The sequence below is a fragment of the Pelobates fuscus genome, chromosome 10 (genome assembly GCF_036172605.1).
Source record: "Pelobates fuscus isolate aPelFus1 chromosome 10, aPelFus1.pri, whole genome shotgun sequence".
NCBI classification, from domain to species: Eukaryota; Metazoa; Chordata; class Amphibia; order Anura; family Pelobatidae; genus Pelobates; species Pelobates fuscus.
The window spans coordinates 75,159,786-75,176,537 of NC_086326.1; the positions used below are offsets into that span (position 1 = coordinate 75,159,786).

Consider the following 16,752-nt stretch of genomic DNA (forward strand, 5'->3'; position numbering starts at 1 on the left):
AAAGTTTTGTTTTCATTTAAGTTAAACTTTAATCATGCACAGAGGGCTCCTACAAGGTCTAGGAAGCTACATTGCAGGACATAACACATTCTAAACTAAACAGAGTGTGCAATAAAGGAATGGAAACGATAGATATTACTTTACACGAAATGTTGAGGAAGGTAGTGTGCAGTTACATGCGGGAAGGTATAACTAGTGAGTTAACTCCTAAATGGCAGAGTATTGAGCAATGAGACTGCAGTGGCGAGGTCTATACTCCAAAACTGCTTCATTAAGCTAAAGTTGTTTTGGTGACCCTTGCAAAATCTAATTAAAGGTATTAGGGGATGGCTAGGGACTTGGGGACCCCTTAACACCTAGGTCAAAATTTCGCAGCTGGTGGAGTGGAAAGTGGACATAATTTCATTATTATTCTTTACACACTGCCAGTGGGTGTGGATAGGAGGGGCGATAGGTCCCTCCCCTGGTTATTGAAATAGAGTCCTCACACCAATTAGTGGAAGCTGGGGTGTCAACAGGTTCCTCACCCATTTTTATATTATATGCCCCAATAGGTACCTCTCCCAGTTGTTTTATTAGAGCCAACACCCACCTCTAAAGAATGGTGGTTGAGGGACAATAGGTCCTGACCCCAATTATTGTATTACATCCCCACCCACCACCATTTGGTGTGGCCTGGGGGGGAGGCAAAAAGTCCATCCTCCAGTTATTATATTAGACCCTGACCTGAAACTCATGGGTGGGAGCATGGGGGTACACTTATCCATCCCACTTTATTTTTTTTAATTGCCCTACCGTGGGGGCAAGGATTAATGACCAGGCAGATATAGTATAGCTAGTCTATTTTATGACAGTAAGCAGCCACACCCCACATCATGATGTGTAGCATCAGGGAGAATTTCAATCTCCCTTATATTGGTAACAACTAAAAGTAGAAAATTAAGAATATTTTTCTTAATTATGATGTGTTCAGCTGCTTAGTGAAAGGAGCTACAAGCTATATAGATATAAAATTTAGACCTTCCTAAGTACAAATGCAAGATGCAAATCCAAATGAAATTATGATCCAAAATCATTGGCCAAATTTCGCCTGTACCAAGCAGTCTAGTGGACGACAATCAGTTTGGACGAACAAAAATGTATTTTTGTCTGAATACATTGGATGAACCAAAATTTTGTTTTGTGCCCAAGGCTAGATCCTTTATGGCTGGAAAGGGGGGCAGCTGCCCCCAGGTCACTAGCATAGAGAAGATACGAGCAGCAGCCTCATAGTACTATTCTTTCACTGATTTAAAGCAATGGGAGAAGTGCTGTTATTTCTGTTGGGGAAGTACTACAGGAGTGAGTCAGCAGGCTAGAATTTGTCTTTTGATGACCAGCACTGTGTGGTTGCTGCGCTATACGGGCTGACCAATCTGCCAGACTATACATATATGGTATCCCTGTAGGCTTTGGCAGTTGACCAATGACAAAATGTTCAAAATGTTCATCACAAATGCCGGTGGCCATTGGTCGGTCACATATTGTTCCTTCATGTTATGCAGGTCATACCACAGCTTTGCTAGTCTCAAGAGAAACCTGAGACTTCAGCAAAAGGCACATTCAATTACCTCACTAAAAGAGAGATGGAGTGTTCAGGTATTCAGTGATATCTAGTTATGTTACCAAACTAATAGAGGCTTGTGGAAGCAAAGTTCTGTTCTGCTGACTGTTACATGGGGGGCATTCTGGCAGAGGTGGGTGGTGCCTGAGAAAGTAACTACCCAACTGATTATTCTTTTTATAATAGGCTTCTGCTTTGAGAAGTTTCTGCCTGATGTAAAATAAAAAAATAATGAAAAAAATCGTCCTGCATGTAGAAGTTTGTTTCCTTCCTCACTGGAGTAACTTCCCATTCTGCCATACTAATTGTTTATGTATCTGGTCTATATGGTGTGTATTGCAATTATTTTATTTAACTGATTTCACTGAAAATCATTAAAAAGAACTGAATTTACCATGTGGCTTTTACATTTCTTAAATGGCTTGAGTAGACGTAATTGTGTAATGATATATGTCTGAGTGCTAAGAACTTCCCAGAATACAATCGCTAAAGCAAAAATATCAGAAGCACGTGAATAAATTCCATTGGCTTGGACCTCTGGAGCGGACCTAAAAATAAAAAAATAAAATAAATTCCCAAATTAGCAAAGTTCTACAGGAAGCATTAAATCACTCACTTCTCATAAGGCAACGTAATTTACAACATAGTGTTTACTCGTATTTAGAAAGGCACCAAATTGACTTGAGAACAAGATGATAACTTTCATGAATTCCCACACTAATGTCAATATGAAGTCATGACTGGCAAAATAAGATTAAATCTGTTCGCAATTTGTTTTGCATAGAATTTTGTATCACAATTAAATAATAAATTAAATCTAACCTTTGGGTATGAGGTTGAACATTTACAGCATGGATGCATGGGCTGAAGCAATGGCAGAAGCATTGGGGATGTATTGGGGGGTGTCCTGGGGAACCCAGGTAAGTTGTCAAACCATTCTTATATATTTGACTACTTACACATAGATGGTGCCAGGGCACTCACGGCACTATAACCACTGCTCAATAAGTAAAATACTTTGTGGCAGGAATTTGAATATTGGGCATCTTCTGGGTCCTTTCAGGGCAAACATATTAGATGTTTCAGAGCCTGGGAGATGTGGCCCTGTCAGCCCTTAATGATATTAGGATCCTGGAGAGTAGGCATCTACTGGGCCCTTTCTACCCAAAAATATAATAGGACCCAAAGACTGGGTATTACTTTAGCCAATCATTAAACTAGGCCCCAGGAGACTGGACACCTGCTTGGCATTTGTTTGTTATGCCAAACAAATTCCATGCAAGTGTCCAGTCTCCCAAGAAGGCGCCATCCCCCCCAGGTGTCTAGTCTCCAAAGCATGTGTCCTCCCCCCATGCCCTTCCATGTTCCTCATTGTCCCGCAGCCCCTCTATGTGTCTCATTCTGCCCTCCAACATCTCCTTGTGTCTCATTTCCTGCAGCCCTCCTTGTGTCTCATTCCCCCATCCTCTCTATGTGTGTCTTCTCCCCCTATATCCACTCCATGTGTTTCCTTACCCCCCAGCCTATCCATGGGTCTCATTCCACCCAGTCCCTCCACGTGTCTCATTCCCCCTTGCCCTTCCATGTTCCTCATTGCCCCATCCCCTTTATGTGTTTCATTTCCTGCAGCCCCTCCTTGTGTCTTATTCCCCCCACCTCTTTATGTGTGTCTTCTCCCCCTCTAGCCACTCCATGAGTCTCATTACCCCACAGCTCCTACATATGTCTCATTCTCCCCCAGGCCCTCCATGTGTCTCATTTCCCCACAGCCCCTCCATATGTATCTTTCCACCCCAGCCCCTTCATGTGTCTCATATCACACTCTATGTCTTGCCCACTTTGTCCCCCCATGCCTACTTATTTCCCTCCTTTTGGATGGGCGAGCCATGGACCGTGGTAGGAGATCTTCTGTAACCTCTACCTTGTTTGGCAGGAAGTCGTTTAGTACTCTCAGTGAGCACTTCCAGTCAGACCTGATAGAGGTTACAGAAGCTCCTCTGCCACAGTCTGTGGCTCAGCCAGGCTTCATTGACTGACTGGCTGGAGGGGGGCGCTGTGCTGTGTGCTGCCCTCCGGCTGGTCAAACGGATTCTGCGCCCTTATGGTAGCACCGACCCTGATCATGGTGCTATCCACTGCAGCACTGAAGAGGTAATTTTACTGATATAGCTTGCCTAGTGAGACCTCATGCCTGGTCTCACTAAGCATACCATTTACTCCAATAAAAGGGATATTTTTAATCTGTGAAATTGCAATTTAAGTTAATGAATAGCAAATTGCGTTTTCTGTGGTTTTCATGGAGTGCTATGCCCCAAACTATCAATCCCACATAAGGATACCAAGTTAAGGAAGAATCTACTAACAACTGAAAGACCAAAATGAAAAAATTGTGTTTCTTAATTTTGATATTTTAGCTGCTTAGTAGACAGCTCCCTAATGTTGTACCCTACAGTGGATTTCCATATTTAAGGATACCAAATAAGGGAGCTATATATACTAAACATCTCACAAAAAGTAATTTTCTTAATTTTGATCTTTCAGCTGCTTTGTAGATAGTTCCATAATTTGGTACCCTTATGGTGGATATCCATATTTAAAGATACCAAAATAGAGAGCTATCTACGAAACATAGCCCCTGTCATAATGTTATAACCTTCACACATAAGTGTACCATATTAGGGAGTTATCTACTTTTGAAACCAAAAAAAGATTTGCCAGTCATCGTGGCATTCCATTCGTAAGAATGGATAGTCTGAACCTAAAGAGTCAGACAATTTTTTTCCAAAACAAATTGAACAATGGACAACATATATTTTCATCTAAATTCATTTGGACATACTGAAAATTTCAGCCATACATAAATCTGACAAATCTGAGGTTGGCAAAGTTGTGCTTGTTAAACGATGATGCCATTTAGTGTATATAAAATGTTAGACTTGCACTTTCTATTTTCCAAACAACAGATGTATTGTCTAAAATCAGCTACACTCAAATGCCAGCCTGTGAAACATGATAAATAATAATGCGGATATTTAAACTGACTTCCGAGTGTAACTGATTTTAGTAACCACATGTCCGTAAGTGATACTTAGTGAATTGGTATGAAAATTGGAGTGTTATTATTTTATCTTAGACAGAGAGTATATTAGTGTACGTTTCACCAAAATCTGCCACTACCACACTCAGTTAAGTATTACCTCAGTGTAGGAGGAAAATTAAAGCTTGAAGCAAAATATAGCAATTATTGTGCTTAGTACAGGTATGGTTCTGAAAATAAAGGGAAGAAAATGTAACTAATCCTTGCACCAATGAAAAAAATTCAATACCATTTTTTTGCTTCTGAAGGCATCATTTTGATGATATGGTTTCCTTTCAAAGAAACAGCTCTTCCAAGGCAGCCCAATTTAAGCGTCTTCTAGTGATTAAAAGAGAAAAGTAGACAATAATGAATTGCATTGAACGCTTTGAATTGAGTTTAATAGTGAGAACCACGTGCTAAATTCATGAATTACATAAATCGATAGAAATTACAGAATAATTTCTCTTTCAAGTGTTTTAATTTTAACTTTAGAAACAAGTAACTGGGTACTGACTGAATTTAAAGTGTAGGGGTTTATTTAGGAAACATTTTAAAAACGCATTGCAATTCAGTGTTTACCAAATAAACCTCACATATGTATATAGAGAGTTGCAGAGATTAAACTTGATATATTTTGAGCACTTTTATCGTTTTTGCTCCCATCGTCCTAGACTTTTGCTTTAAAAATGTGTGTATTTTCCTTGTGGTGGAAATATAGCATACAGAGTATCTGCATCAATCGATGGGTACGAGGCTCATTCAATATCATCCATGTTAGAGGTCAGGGATAGGCAACCTTTGGCTCTCAATATGTTATAGACTACATCTCCCATAATGCTTTTACAGCCATAATTCTGGCAATGAAGCAGGAAAGATGTAGTTCACAACATCTCAAGTACAGAAGGTTGCTTACCCCTGCTGGAGGTGATGGTTTCTGGCTAGCATACGTGTACTGATGGGGAAACCATGAAACCAATTCCTTTCACAAGCTTTTTGCTCCCGAGAAATGCATTTAAATGTATTTTTCTGCTTTCTGTGAGTAATACATCTCTTTCATATAAGAAGTATGAGAAAATATATAAAAAGCTATTTTTTATGGTTATTGCAAAGCAATAGAAAATGTGCCTAAGCTTAAATCTTATTGATTACACACAATGTGCATACTCAACTTTAGCATAAACTGTGCAAATAGCGATCTGATCTAAATTGGATAGTTAGTATTGCTAGAATATGTGTATCACAAAATATAAAAATTTATATATGATATACCTGCTCTTGATTGATATAAACGTGACTGCCCCGCAAATCACAATGTACAATGTTTTTTGAGTGCAGCTCTTCCAAAGCCATGGTAAGCTGTCTGAGGTATAACAGGATAGTGATTCTATCAATGTCGGTGTGGAGTTCCTCCAATGTTTGTCTGTAATTATCAAGATTACACACCTAAGAAACGGAGAGCTATCATTAACATTGTGAGTCTACAATCAAAATCTTTTTTTGCGTAACACTGTTATGTCACATATATTTATCATTATTTTTTAGTTTACAAAAACGCAAAAGAGATATCCATAGACAAGTATACAATCACACCACATAAAACATATTTAGTACATATGAATTACTTATTATATAAAAAAAAAACTATGACGAATAAGGGAGGAGATAACCATTAAGGGACATTCCAGGCTGTAGTTTATCCTTTCTGTGTTTATGTCATTTGTTATATAGAAAAATATAAAAAAACTTATATTTGCAAAAAATAATTTAAAAACCCCTTACGTTTGAAATTCCTGCATTTAGTTCAAATCACAAGCCTGCACAGCATACTCCGTGAATATTTATTAAGCAAGGAAGTGATGATCACTTAAGTTTCTATAACAATGATGAATGTTTCAAATAAGTAGTGCTTTAGTGCACGTCAAACGTTTATGTGATTTGTTCAATTTTCATCTTAATGTGATTTGCAAAAAAACACCACTGGAATCCAGGTAGTAATGATTTTATATATATATATATACACACACACACACACAAAAGAAAAAGGCGGAGGAAATATACACACGTAACAGGTATATAAATATACCAAATGCAAAACCAAAAAAGATAGTGTATACCCCGATTACACCCACACACACCGTTTAATTGTATTTAGTGATTTAATTGCTGCTAAATCCGGTGGTTGCTACTCTCTTCTTATTCTCCTTAACCTTTCTGCTGCTTTTGATACTGTTACTCATCAACAACTTCTCATCTGTAATTTCTGTCTGCAAGACTATGTCCTACCTTTCCCAGCACTCTTTCAGTGTTTATTTTTCTGGCTCTTCCTCTTCTCTACAACCTCCCTCTCTCAGTGTTCCCCAATGTTCTGTCCGTGGTCCCCTACTTTTCTCAATCTATACTGCCTCTCTTCGTAAACTCATTAGCTCTTCTGGTTTCCAAGATCACTTCTATGCAGATGACACACAGCTCTATCTGCCCTCTCCTGATCTCTTGCTGTTCTGCTTGATTCAAGTCTCTGAATGCCTCTCTACTATTTCTAACTGGATAGCTGTTCACTTCCTTAAACTGAACCTGCAGAAAACAGAACTTCTTGTCTTTCTTCCCTCAAGTGCTGCTACTTCTGTGTCTGTCTCCCTACATGTCAATGGCCCTATCAACGACACTACCTCACAGGCTCACTGCCTAGGTGTTCTCTTTGACTCCAACCTCTCCTCCACCCCCCATGTCCAGTCACTTGCCAAATCCTGCCACCCTTATCTCAAAAACATTGCCCACCTGTATCTAACATCGGATGTGGTTAAAATTCTAGTCCATGCCATCTCTTGACAATTGCAGTCTGCTTCTTAGTAATCTCATGCATTCCCATTACAGTCTATAATGAACGCGTTGGCGAGTCTCATTTTCCTGTCTGCCCGCACCTCCCATACCTCACCTCTCTGTCAGTCCTTACACTGACTTCCCGTAATATTTAGGGCTCGGTTTAAAATTGTTGTGCTTGCTTACAAATCTCTACATAATTCTGTTCATACCTACTAACCTCACTAATACACAAGTATGTCCTGTCTATGCTCTGTTCATACTTGCATCTCTGACACCCACCTTTATGACTTCTTTAGGCCTGCACCATTTTTATGGAACTCCTTCCCTGCTCCGTTAGACTCTCACCAAGTTTCAGTTCCTTCAAAAGATCATTAAAAACCTAATTTCTTTAGGAAAGCATATCAATTTAACTGTTAATAGCTTTCCTTCTCCGCATCTAGGTAACCTACCTTACTTCCTCTCCTGCAACCGTGTCATCCAAATAACTAACTGATCATTGCAATCATTGTATTATAGTAGCCTACTTTTTCCCATACATGAGATACATCCTACCCTTAACTCTTGTGCCACTTTACCCAACTCCCTCTAGCCCCTTAGTAACCGGACCGCTTTTAAATTTTCTTAAAGTTTGGTAGCAGGGCTGTTTTTACATTTCTGCAGTGTTTGTGTTTAGCTGTAAATTTCCTCTTACTCATTTACTGTACCCACTCATATTATATACAGTTTTCTCTCGCCATTAAATGGTCTTTCTAAAGATACCATTATTTTCATCATATCATATAATTTACTATAAAAAAATTATAAAATATAATAAAAAAATGAAAAAAAAAAACTTTTTCAAACTTTGACCCCCAAAATCTGTTACGCATCTACAACTGGCAAACTGACTGTGAGACAGTCCCCCCAAGTGAAGAAGAACACCGATCACCAGCAGGGGAATGGCGGTAATTGGGTAAGTATATGGGAATGGAGGGAGGGAGAGGGAGGGAGAGGGAGGGAGAGGAAGGGAGGGAGTTATTTTTATTTATTTATTTATTTTATTATTATTTTTTTTTCATAATTTGAATCTTCTCTGAGTGCCTTGACACCTCGAGGCACTCCGCAAAGGCAGAGCATCGGAAGCCTGCCTGATGGCTTCCGATGTCCTGCCTCACTGCCAGGCGCCACGTGTAGCAACCCTGAAGTGATCGCATCGGGGGAACAATCACCCGGTGGCCCGGCAGTGAGGGGGGATATTGCAGGATGCCTCAACATTGAGGCATCGCTGAAATACTCTTAGAGTGGCTGAAAGCGATCATGATCGCTTCCAGCACTCAAATGTGCCGCGGAAGCACAGGGTAAGTCAGCGGTTGTTAACTACCGTTTTTTGTCTGACGTACCTTGTACGTCCACGGTCACCAAGGGGCTAGAATGTAAGCTTGTTTGAGCAGGGCCCTAAACACCTACTGTTTCCGTGTGTCCAACTCGTCTTGTTGCAAAAACTTGTCTATTAGTCCATGAAGTGTAGACTAATAGTCCAGTGCTGTAGACTTTATTGGTGCTTTATAAATAATAATACAATAGTTTGAAACCAAATTGTTTTAGAGGCCAATTCTATTGAAACAGAGCTTTCGGTTATTTCCATAATATTGTTCCATACTCCCAACATATGGTTGCATCAGCATGAGCTGAAATCCAGTCTGCAATGAAGGTAATTCAGAGGTTGCATTGCAAAAACTGGACAATGTGAACAATGTCGGGATTTTGCTATTTAAATGCAGCTGAACTGTCTCAGATTATTTTAGCCCATCCTGACAAAGGGCATTCAAATTTTAGTGAGTAACCTAGTTAGCATTGTGACAACAAATATGGCTTGATAACCCACTGAAAAACATTTTCTAAGAATCAACCACCACCCAGTAAAATATATCTATAAGGTGTGGAGTATTACAATAATATATTACGAAAATACATCCTATTTAAATGCATTTAATACTTATTAAAACAAATTAAAAATATTTGAATACCATGTGGATTATGGCAATATGTGCAGCTGCTAAGCATGCCTGTTCTGCATAAACATATTAGCAAGTTTAAACAATCATAGTAAACGTTATATTTGGGGGAGCTTGTTGCAAGGCAGACTCCCAGCTGGAGCCCCAAGTAGGGTCTTGAAAATCCCTGGGTCTGAATACCATCTGTAAATACATATATTGTGGAAGGGCCAGGGGCATACCTAGAGCATTTGGCACCCGGGGCTGGTCCTATTTTTGGCACCCCCCTCCACCCCTCCACCCCCCAACTTTAAAATGTAAAAAGCAACCACATTATTTATTATTATTTTTTTTTTATGTATTTAGCACTAAGCAGTGTTTATGCTTTTAAATGTAAGCATGTTTTTGTATGGAGTATGTTTGAGTGAATGTAGGATGTTTGTCTGTATGTGGTGTTGGCATTTGAATGCAGGCATGCATTTTTATGTAGTGTGGTTTTTGAAGGCAGTGGTGTGGTTATGTATAATGGTGACGTTGAAATGCAGGGGTGTATTTGTGTGTAGTGTTGGCGAGATTCTGAGATGTATGCACATATACACATACACACACCTAAATACACACTGACACACATGCAGATACATAGACACATAGGAACAATATATAGGGGGTAAGATACCACAATCCAAACTGGGGGGGGGGGGCACTAAAACTTTTCACTAAGGGATGGGGTAATGTGCAGCATGCAGTGCACGTTGGCATCAGTCAACAAATTTGCATATAATTCACATTAGCCACCCAGATTTCTTGTTCGTGGGCTAACTGACACCTCTTAAAGTCAATCTTTGTTTATCAGATAACTCCCTTATTTGCTATCCTTATGTGGGATTGACATATTTAGGGACACCAAATAAGGATAAGGGAGCTATCTGCTAAACAGAACCCTAATTTGGTATCTTTAAATATGGAAATCTCACATAAGGACACCAATTTAGAGAATTATCAACTAAACAGCTAAAAGATGAATTTAAAAAAAAAAAACACCTTTTCCTAATTTCAGTTGTTTAGTAGATAACGCCCTTATTTGTTATCCTTATGTGGGATTGCAATATTTAAGGACACCAAATAAGGGAGCTATGTACCAAACACATACACATTTATATACACACACAATAACACAATAGGTGTATGTCTGTGTGTGTATATCTGTGATTGTGTGTGTGTGTGTGTATGTATATATATACACGTGTGTATGTATGTGATGTTTGCGTGTGTATATCTAATTATGTGTGTTTGTAATTGTATGTGTGTGGGTCTGTGATTGTGTATGTCTGTGTTTATGTGTGTGTATCTCTGTAGTTAAGTGTGTGTGTGTGTTAAGTGTGTGTGTATATATATATATATATATACACACACACACACACTTAACTACAGAGATACACACACAACCACACACATAAACACAGACATACACAATCACAGACCCACACACATACAATTACAAACACACATAATTAGATATACACACGCAAACATCACATACATGCACACATTTAATAATTAAGAGGTCCACCCAGCCTCCCTGCCTTGCTCTGGGAGGGCTAGAGTGGATCCTCAGTCCCTGGTAGTCAGTGGTTGCTGCTGTGCTCTTCATGCACATGTCCCTTGCACATCCTGTAATATGACGCCGATGCTTGGATGATGTTATGTGCCGACTCACTGCAGGGCGAAGACAGTCAGATACAGTCAGATGTACACAGTTATACGCATATACTGTCAAATACAGCCACATGCACACCGTACCAAACACATAGTCACTTGCACACTGTCAAATGCACAGCTGCAGGCAGACAGTAACACACACAGTTACAGACCGACAGTCACACACACACACAGCTACAGGCAGACAGTCACACACACACACAGTCTCACACACACACACAATTACAGGCAGACTGTAACATAGTTACAGGCAGCACACAGTCACACACACTCAGTGACATGCAGACAGTCCCAGGTAGACAATCACAGGCAGACATTCATACATACAGGCACAGGCAGACAGTCACACACACAGTCACCAAAAGTCAGTCTCATGCACAGTCACAGGCAGACAGTCACACTCAGTCCCAGGTAAACTGTCACAGGCAGACATTCACACACACAGGCACAGGCAGACAGTCACAGACGCAGTCACAGGTAGACAGTCACAGGCAGACATTCACACACAGTCACAGATAGTCACAGGCAGACATTCACACACAGTCACAGATAGTCACAGGCAGACATTCACACACAGTCACAGATAGGCACAGGCATACATTCACACACAGTCACAGATAGTCACAGGCAGACATTCACACACAGTCACAGATAGTCACAGGCAGACATTCACACACACAGTCACAGATAGTCACAGGCAGACATTCACACACAGTCACAGAGGCACAGGCAGACATTCACACACACACAGTCACAGAGTCACAGGCAGACATTCACACACAGTCACAGATAGTCACAGGCAGACATTCACACACAGTCACAGATACAGGCAGACATTCACACACAGTCACAGGCGGACATTCACACACACAGTCACAGATAGTCACAGGAAGACATTCACACACACAGTCACAGATAGTCACAGGCAGACATTCACACACACAGTCACAGGCAGAAATTCACACACACAGTCACAGATAGTCACAGGCAGGCATTCACACACAGTCACAGATAGTCACAGATAGTCACAGGCAGACATTCACACACAGTCACAGATAGTCACAGGCAGACATCCACACACAGTCACAGTCACAGGCAGACATTCACACACACAGTCACAGATAGTCGCAGGCAGACATTCACACACACAGTCACAGATAGTCACAGGCAGACATTCACACACACAGTCACAGATAGTCACAGGCAGACATTCACACACACAGTCACAGATAGTCAAAGGCAGGGATTCACACACAGTCACATATAGTCAAAGGCAGGGATTCACACACAGTCACAGATAGTCACAGGCAGGGATTCACACACAGTCAGAGATAGTCACAGGCAGTGGCGTACGTACCGCGGTCGCAGGGGTCGCATGTTAAGGGGTCCATCGGGTGGCCCATGCTGTCAGGGCCACCCGATGGACATGGATTGTAAGGGGGACCGGTCTGCGCTGAGCGCTTTAAGAGCGCAACCGGACCCCCTGTGATGAGATCATCACACGCTGGGAGGAAGTGACCGCACGTCACTCCTCCCAGCATACTGAGAGCCTGCGCGGGAGGAAACAGAAAGGAGGAGGGAGTCAGAGTGAGAACTCTGACTCCCATCAGGCTGACCCCTGGAACCCAGGGAAGTCACACATGGTAGGAAACATTTTGTGTCTCTGTATGTGTGTATGTATGTGTGTCTGTGTCTCTGTATGTGTGTATGTATGTGTGTCTGTCTCTCTGTGTGTGTGTATCCGTATGTATGTCTGTGACTCTGTGTTTGTATGTATGTGTGTCTCTGTGTGTATGTTTGTCTGTGTCTTTGTCTCTGTATGTGTGTGTGTATGTGTTTATGTATGTTTGTGTCTGTGTCTCTGTATGTGTGTATGATTGTATGTCTGTGTCTCTGTATGTGTGTGTCTCTGTATGTGTGTATGTGTGTGTCTCTGTATGTGTGTATGTGTGTGTCTCTGTATGTGTGTATCTGTATGTATGGCTGTGTATGTATGTGTGTATCTGTGTCTCTGTATGTATGTGTCTGCATGTGTGTATGTATGTGTCTGTCGGGGGTGTGTGTGTGTGTGTGTATCTGTATGTATGTCTGTGACTCTGTGTTTGTATGTATGTGTGTGTCTCTGTGTGTATGTTTGTCTGTGTCTTTGTCTCTGTATATGTGTGTGTGTGTGTGTATGTGTTTATGTCTGTGTCTCTGTATGTGTGTATGATTGTATGTCTGTGTCTCTGTATGTGTGTATGTGTGTGTCTCTGTATGTGTGTATGTGTGTGTCTGTCTCTGTATGTGTGTATCTGTATGTATGGCTGTGTATGTATGTGTGTGTCTGTGTCTCTGTATGTATGTGTCTGTCGGGGGTGTGTGAATGTGTTTGTGTCTGTATGTGTCGGGGGGAAGGACCCACAGTCAGGGGGCAGAGGGTCAGGGTAGGGCGGGGGCACGGATCAGATTCGCACCGGGGCCCCATGGAGTGTGTGTACGCCACTGGTCACAGGCAGACATTCACACACAGTCACAGATAGTCACAGGCAGACATTCACACAGAGTCACAGGCAGACATTCACACACACAGTCACAGACAGTCAAAGGCAGGGATTCACACACACAGACAGTCACAAGCAGTTTCACACACACAGTCACAGACAGTCAAATGCAGGGATTCGCCCAAACACAGTCACAAGCAGTTTCACACACACACACACACACTCTTTCTCTCTCTCTCTCTCTCTCTCTCTCTCTCTCTCTTACTTACTGGTGGAGGAGTGGAGTCAGTGAGTCCCTGGTGTGTTGGAGTTGGGGGAGCAGGGCCTCCTTCCTGCTTCCCCTCAGTGTGCTGCAGTGAAAGGCAGCAAATGGAGGCTGGATGTAGCTCCGCCCCCGCATCCGGTTTGGCTCCGCCTCCAATTCTCCGTGCAGTACACTGTACTGCTGAATTCCCAGCCCCTGCGTGTGTGAGCTGTGTGGCTCCCGGCGCCCTGTGCAGCCACACAGCTCACAGAGTCACAAGCCCTGGAGGCACCCCCTTACCTGGTGGCACCCCCCTAACTGGTGGCACCCGGGCCCCCCCCCTTAGTACGCCACTGGGAAGGGCCACTATAATGCACCATATTTGGAGTTAATTATATAGCAATTGTAGGAATCCTGCTGTGAATGTCAAATTTAATGCAATTTTGCAGCTTTAATATTGTAGGTGTGGGGTGAATATTGCATTTTACAAGTCAACTCTGCATGGTGTTTCATTAATGCTGCAAAGTGAAGTTGATAAATATACGTAATACTCTTACATTACTCAAAAATGTGGAGTTTGCCATACATATGTGTACAATGACATACGATGTTACAGCCCTGTAGAAATTACAATACGAGTAAGTAGTTACAATACAATTATACAAGGTCTGTAAAATATTCAGCTAAGTAATAGGAAAAATAGAAACATTTATGCAAGCTACAAAAAACGTTGTTCATAGAACAATGATACCTCTTTTCCCATTAAAGTAGGCACCCTGAGACTCACACAGTTTTCCCAGCATCTCTTCCACAAAACACTCAACAAGCAAAATCCTTTCTTGGAATCCCCATAAGCTGCCTAGTCTTATTTACTGAATCTCATTGACAGTCTGAAATCTCTTCTATCTCAAAGGTAATTTTCGTTTTGGAAAAAAACAGAAGATACAGGGTGCCAAATCTTTCAACAGATTCCCAACCATCTTGGAAGCATTTGTGCCACACGTTCTTTTGCGCTCCACTCATTGCAATGTCCCCAAAAGCCTTCTGAATCATCTGAATAGTTTCCTCGGCGGAATGTTCCCACCTCCTATAACCTCCGATCCAGTACCAGCAGTTTATTTAGTCTACGTCAATACAAAAAGTAAGTGGCTCAATCCTCCTTTTCTTACAGAGCACCGCAAGTATGGAACGACCTCCCGCACACTTTTAAATCTTCCCCAGGCCTAGAATACTTTAAGAGATCCCTCTCAACATATCTCAAAACATAATGTAATTTTCATTGTTGATTATATATTTCTTACCTGTTCTATGTTAAACTTTTTTTTATATATTGAGTATTTATATTCAAAGCACACGACTTTAACTTGTAGAAAAATAATTTGAGTAGAAATGGTGGTCTTATAGATGAAAATATGAAGACAAATCATCCATTAGAGTTCTGAAATTGTAATAAATATACATTTTATAATAACTTACCAGTGTTGTTTTATAAGGACCATTTAGTATCTCTTGGACTCTCAAAATATTTGCATGATTTAATCCTTTCAATTTTTTTCTTGTATTGAGGTTCATTTTTACATGCACTGTCTGATAAATGTAGTCACTCTCTCTCTGTAAAATATAATCTTCTAATCAACACATACCAGTTTTTAAAATATATTAAATAAGTTAATTAAATTAGATATAAAACATTTATATATTTCAATTGGAACAGCCAGATAAGCCAAACCATCTTGAAGTACAGCTAACAAACTTACAGATACAAACATCAAACTATATTAACATATATATATATAAATATAGAGAGAGAGAGAGAGTTAGACTACTGGCAATCACCATGACAACAACAAAATATATATCCAAAGATATCAATATAACACTTCCACCTTATAAGCTGTGTGTAAGTGGAAATAAATAATAACAAACTTATCTTTGGATATGCTGCTTCCCTCTGGTTACCTCCCAATGTAGTAACCAATTTCAAGATATAAACAGAATGCACAATTTAGGGATTCAGCTGCTATCACTAAAAAGCATAAATAAAATTGATTATCAAGTAGCAAGACACTTTATGGTTGCACTCACAAATTTGTTGTGACATATAAACCTTCAAGGTGCCTCTCCTAATGTGTCACGTCTAAACATTTGTTATGAAGGAACACAACTGCAGATTTCTTATAGTTTGAATATTTATTATAAAAAGTAAAAGGTATTGACTTTAATTCCAATTTACAGGTACTGTAGCTTTAAGTAGTAAACGATAACTGAAGTCCACAATTATATGCACTGTAGCTTTAAGTAGTAAACGATAACTGAAGTCCACAATTATATGCACTGTAGCTTTAAGTAGTAAACGATAACTGAAGTCCACAATTATATGCACTGTAGCTTTAAGTAGTAAACGATAACTGAAGTCCACAATTATATGCACTGTAGCTTTAAGTAGTAAACGATAACTGAAGTCCACAATTATATGCACTGTAGCTTTAAGTAGTAAACGATAACTGAAGTCCACAATTATATGCACTGTAGCTTTAAGTAGTAAACGGTGACTGAATCAGAAAGAGTCCTTTAGTAGTATTAATTAATTAGGTGATAAGAAGTTACAATAGCTGTTCCATAGACTTTAACTGAAGTAAGACAGATGGAGCTAACTGAGACAAAGTATGAGTTGAAGTTAGCTGTAACGGTTTTGTTTTAACGAAGGACTTTGGAGACAGGAAATAACAGCTTTGAGATGCAACGCTTATCACAGAGGTTTTACTTAGCTTCCGGCACATAGAACACTGGTTCCCGAGATCTCCTCAGAGGCGGTTTATCCTGAATGGAGA

The 16,752-nt window shown here is 40.5% G+C and overlaps 1 protein-coding gene across 1 annotated transcript in view; it reads right to left on the bottom strand.

The window, feature by feature from the left end:
* Positions 1–16,752, bottom strand: part of LOC134574757 (uncharacterized) — a 62,241-nt gene that overhangs the window by 11,600 nt on the left and 33,889 nt on the right. The window contains exons 10-13 of the mRNA XM_063433848.1: positions 15,398–15,532; positions 5,952–6,125; positions 4,930–5,018; positions 1,998–2,151 (exon numbers count right to left, since the gene is read on the bottom strand). Coding sequence (XP_063289918.1) covers positions 1,998–2,151; positions 4,930–5,018; positions 5,952–6,125; positions 15,398–15,532 — 552 coding nt within the window. The remainder of the gene's footprint in view (positions 1–1,997; positions 2,152–4,929; positions 5,019–5,951; positions 6,126–15,397; positions 15,533–16,752) is intronic.